The 4,999-nt window shown below is 39.6% G+C and overlaps 1 protein-coding gene across 1 annotated transcript in view; it reads left to right on the forward strand.

Annotated features, from left to right (window-relative positions):
* The first annotated feature begins 1,066 nt into the window (after positions 1-1,066).
* The window catches only part of LOC107675173 (cellular nucleic acid-binding protein-like), an 18,559-nt gene continuing 14,626 nt past the window's right edge, over positions 1,067-4,999 (forward strand). The window contains exons 1-3 of the mRNA XM_016469432.1: positions 1,067-1,146; positions 2,809-2,920; positions 2,999-3,064. Coding sequence (XP_016324918.1) covers positions 2,812-2,920; positions 2,999-3,064 — 175 coding nt within the window. The 5' untranslated portion in view covers positions 1,067-1,146; positions 2,809-2,811. The remainder of the gene's footprint in view (positions 1,147-2,808; positions 2,921-2,998; positions 3,065-4,999) is intronic.

Below are 4,999 nucleotides of genomic sequence, written 5' to 3' on the forward strand. Positions count from 1 at the left end.
TAATTTCACTATAGAGTTGTTCAAAGTGATTTTTCCAGGTGTCTCCGTTTAGTATGGCTGCTTGTTCATGATGTTTTTTATGCAAGTAATTCCAGTTGTCCCAGAAATTGTTAGAATTTACGGATTCTTCAATAGCTTTTAGTTGATTTTGGATGTACTGTTCTTTCTTTTTTCTGAGTGTTCTCTCACACACACACACACACACAGACTGATATTTGAGTGTCTGAGGGTACTTTTGAAGGGGTTGAATTGTTAATACTAATTATTTTACGTTCAGTCGTCATTAGTTTAAGAATTATTCTGCAATATCATTTAAAGCATGACCATATTGCTAATGTAGGTGTAATATGATGAAAAGCCATGAAAATAAACAATTGACTGAATGCAGGTTTTTGATAAGACTGTAGGAGTGTTTGTAGCAAACGATTTTTAAAATGTATCATTTCATAAAATAATGGCTGAATTCAAAATAACACTCTACCATACTACTCTTACTATTTATGCCATGTAAAATACGACCTAAATAGTAAGTATGCTGAGTTCAAGGCTTTGCTCAAGCCCTACCGCATACTACTGTTATTATTGTAAAAGATTTAGCCACTAGATTTGAGGACCACTGGTTAAATTGCTTTATCCGGGAACCAATGTTTGATTTTGGACGCATTCAATCAGAAAGATTAACTGTAGATTTGTGAACAGTTTTGCACGATTGATTTCGTAATACTGGCCTGAACTGCTCTCTGTCAGTTTGCGTTGTGCCTCATAACGGAACTCTGATTACATGTGTATATGAACACACGTGATATTTGGAATAGCACACGACACGTGTTATTTATTTCAGTAGTTCTCTGTGTAAATTATAACAGACTAGATAACGCCACAGTAACAGAAAGCAGAACGCTAATATTCCCTTGTTCTGAACGGTACAGCAGTGTTGTTGCTGTGGGCAGGCCCGTGTATCTTTCCGATCAGTGATTGGTCAGAATGGAGGGGCGTCTTCAGGCACTCGATCCTCATTGGTCATCCCGCTCTGAATCGGGATCTCATATTGGCTACTGTATCTGTCGCTCAGCGGATTCATGCGCAGTGCTGAAGGGAGGAGTAAACAGCAGTGAGTCGCAGCTAACAGGCTAGTGTTCGCTATAGGTGAGTACACATATTGTCAGCGATAAACTCACATTTTCAACGGATTTTGTCCATATTATCTCCGTGATCCGTTACGTATTTAATGCTAGCTGAGATTATGTTAACCGCACGGTTCGTGTGTTTAATCAGGCGCGTTGAGCAAGCTGAGGCCTGCTGCAGCTCGTGGCGGCGCGGGAAAGTCTCATATAAGTGCACGTGCAAATCTGCGATTGCAGAAATAAATCGCACAGAAGCTCATGAATACACACATCGCGACAGAATAGCGATAGAGTTGAGTGTTCTGTGAAGTTTTTGCGTGAAAATGCATGATGAGGCCTGTGGAGCATTTACACATGTGACTTTCCTTCAATCATGTGTAATTTAACCCCTGTACGTCTCTAAACACACGTGTTGATCAGGCTAATTTCATACCGTGATGCATAATGTGTTAGTGCATCCCTGATGAGAGCAATTTCTCTTATGGTCTGCATTGCCGTGGCTGATAAATTATCCGATGATCAGTAACTGTTACTGGTGTTAAATCAGCATGTAGCAGTTTTGGCCTTCATGAAACCCGTACAGTAAATACAGTTATGAGTGTTTGTAGTTGTTTCCAATGAGAACCCTGTTAATTTTGTTAGATTTGTTAGCCTTTAGCAGTAGCCTTGGTGCTAGGACCATGTGTGCCATGTGCCGTAAGCATTCCCATTTACAGTAGATCCCTTACATGAGATTGAAAAGCGTTTGATTTTATGTTTCTTTGAATTGTTTCCACTTAAATAATCACGTTTTTACAGAGTTATCCTAGAAAGATTGTGTCTGACATGAGTTTTCACTGAAAGTGGATTTTTGAGGAGTGAATATAATCTTGTGTATGAATGCAGAGAAACCCTTGTTTAATTATCATAAAAATATCACAATGAAAATAAAACTGAACATAGACTCCCTATGTAAAGTTATTTGGTCATGTTAGTCTTTGCATATTTGAACATTGTAACCAGTGTTGTGGAGTAACATGAAACGAAATTACATTATTTAATTACAAAATAAGTGTAACTGTAATCTGTTACATATACTGAGATTTCTTTCCCAAATTGCAGTGACTGCTCTAAAATATGAGATACCAGTGTTTCAGGAGTTTAGGACACATGCTTATTCGATAACTGTTTTATTTCCTATTTGGGTTTGTGTATATGCTTTATTTTTTAAGATGAACTCTTTTAAGATTTGATTTTAAAAACAGCATCATAGCTATTAAACTAAAAAAAGTAAAAAAGAGGTGCTAAAGTCTGATTTTGTGGTGGCTGTGCTTTAAAATGAAATGATTATAATCTTAATTCAAGTGATGATGGATTTTGAAAGCGTGGCTGTTATCAGTGTTGAGTACCTCTGTAAGGTTACCCCGGCCTGCTTTACATGTTTCAAAATGATTAACAGTTGAAAACATTTGTTAGAAATGTAGAAAAGTAATCAAATGTAATCAGTTACATTACTTTAATAAAGTAATTGAAATACACTACTTACTACATTTTAAATAGAGTAACTTGTAATATGTAACCTATTACATTTCCAAAGACCTTCCCAGCACTGATTGTAATAAACGTAACGCGATCTTTCACACCTGCAGAGAGCACTCTGTGGTTAGCATGAATGAAAGCAGAGTTTGTGGCTTTATCTCCACAGATAATGGACATGAGTACCAGCGAGTGCTTTGGATGTGGCCGCTCCGGACACTGGATCAAGAATTGTCCTAATGCTGGTCGAGGTCGTGGCCGGGGCCGGGGACGAGGAAAGGGTAGGGCTTCTCCAGTTATTCAAACAGCGCTGCTTCGAGACAGATGCACTCTAACTAAGATGCTCTTTCTCTCTGTAGATCTGTTCTGTTACAGGTGTGGAGAGCAGGGCCACATTGCGAGAGATTGCGAACAGACTGAGGATGGTAAGGTGCTCTGCCTCACTGCACTTCACAACTAGAGGTGTAACGGTATCATCGTGGTCACATGACGATATGAAACGCTCTTCCAGGCAAAAAGTGTAGTTTTTAAAATATATATTTAAACTTCATATTCTAACACAAAAGGTCTTTAAAGTTGTGTTTTGGGCCATTATTATGCTTTGGCACAGTATCTGTCAAACGAACTAAAACCGAAAGCACTATATGCTTCATCCCTTCATCAAGTCTGGTTTAGCTGCGTGTTTCAAAGCGAAGCGCACACTTCGTTCAGATGATCAGCTCGTGATCCGGTGTTTTCTGCACCTCAGAACGTCTCCGTTCACACTGAGTGAATGCAGTGAACTCGTTTATTTCATGTGATGTGCAGTGCTAATTTCGTAAACAAAGATGACGACGACGAAAAATATTCGTTAAAAAATTTCTGTGACTATGACGAGACGTTGATGAGCTTAAACTAATATCTGATGATAAAAGCTATGATGATGAATTTATCTTCGTTAACAAGACGAGACGGGACTATAATGTTATTTGAGGACTACAGGACATTCAAAACACATCCTATAGGATACTGTCTTGTCCTTCAAAATGTGTCATTGGATTGCAATCGTATAAGGGGTGTTTGCATATCTAGTCTCAGTATGGCAGCCGCAGTGGATGGATAGGCTACCAAAATGCGAACTAGCGTTCTGAAACAATGGCCTCAGCACCTGAAGGTGTAGGGATAAGGTGACCAGACGTCCCGTTTTTCCTGGGAGTCACAGTTCGTTGTCGATTAACTTAAAGTTATTGAAGGCGGGATAGGCGGAATCGCGCTGATAGAAGTGCTCTCTCTCGCGCACGCTCCACTTCTTCAGTTCTCGTATACAGCGCGCGATCAGTTCTCAGCGCTCAAATACACACACAGCAGTCCAAATGTCTAGAGTATCTCACGTAAATACAGTCGGTTATGGATTAAGTGAACGTAAACAGGTGGGTGAAAACTGAACGTGTGTCATACATCGATTAGCAATGGATTATAAATATACTTAATTATGAAAATTAGACAGCTTGAATTACACAGATAAACTATATTGTCGCAGTCGAGTGTTTATTGTCTTTGTTTTATCATTCAAAACGTTTATATGTTCTGTTTACTCAGTTACAGCTATAATAGCGATGCCTTTGTCCATATAAGGGATTTCCTGGAGGGTCATGAGTTCAGCTACTTCTGTGACTGAATGTGTGGATTTTCTGTGCGAGGGCGCCCTCTGGTGTCCAGTATGAATTAGGGATGCGCCGATCCGATATTCATATCGGTTATCGGCTCCGATACTGCCATTTTTGTCGGATCGGGTATCGGTCAGAGAGAGCCGATCCAAATCCGAGATTGTGCGTATTGTGTTAGCTCTGCTCTGAAGCCATAGCATAGCTTAAAGAGTTACTCCACCTCAAAATGCAAAATTTTGTCATTAATCACTTACCCCCATGTCGTTTCAAACCCGTAAAAGCTTCGTTCGTCTTCGGAACACAATTTAAGATATTTTGGATGAAAACCGTAGTCCATCTGCCATCAGTGGTTCAACCGTAATGTTATGAAGCGGCGAGAATGCTTTTTGTATGCGAAGAAAACAAAAAATAACGACTTTATTCAACAATTCGTCGTGTGTCTTTCCGCATCATCGTAGCACCATTTTGGAGAATATCCGCTCTGAACACAGGCAGCGTAGGCTCTTCTGTGTCAGCCGCGCTGCACGGATGTGCCGTTTTCCTTCAAATTTAAAGCGTAAATACCTTATACAGTCTATGGTAAATACACGTAGAAAACGTAGGCCTATCCCTTTAATGTGAGCTACATATGAATATTTAAGTCCTTACATTAAAGTTCACACAAACTCTTTTCTCCGCTGTGGCTGTCAGTCATTCGTTCAGCCTTTAAAGTTT

This window comes from Sinocyclocheilus anshuiensis, unplaced genomic scaffold (genome assembly GCF_001515605.1).
Source record: "Sinocyclocheilus anshuiensis isolate Anshui unplaced genomic scaffold, SAMN03320099.WGS_v1.1 scaffold1556, whole genome shotgun sequence".
In the NCBI taxonomy this organism is placed as follows: domain Eukaryota; kingdom Metazoa; phylum Chordata; class Actinopteri; order Cypriniformes; family Cyprinidae; genus Sinocyclocheilus; species Sinocyclocheilus anshuiensis.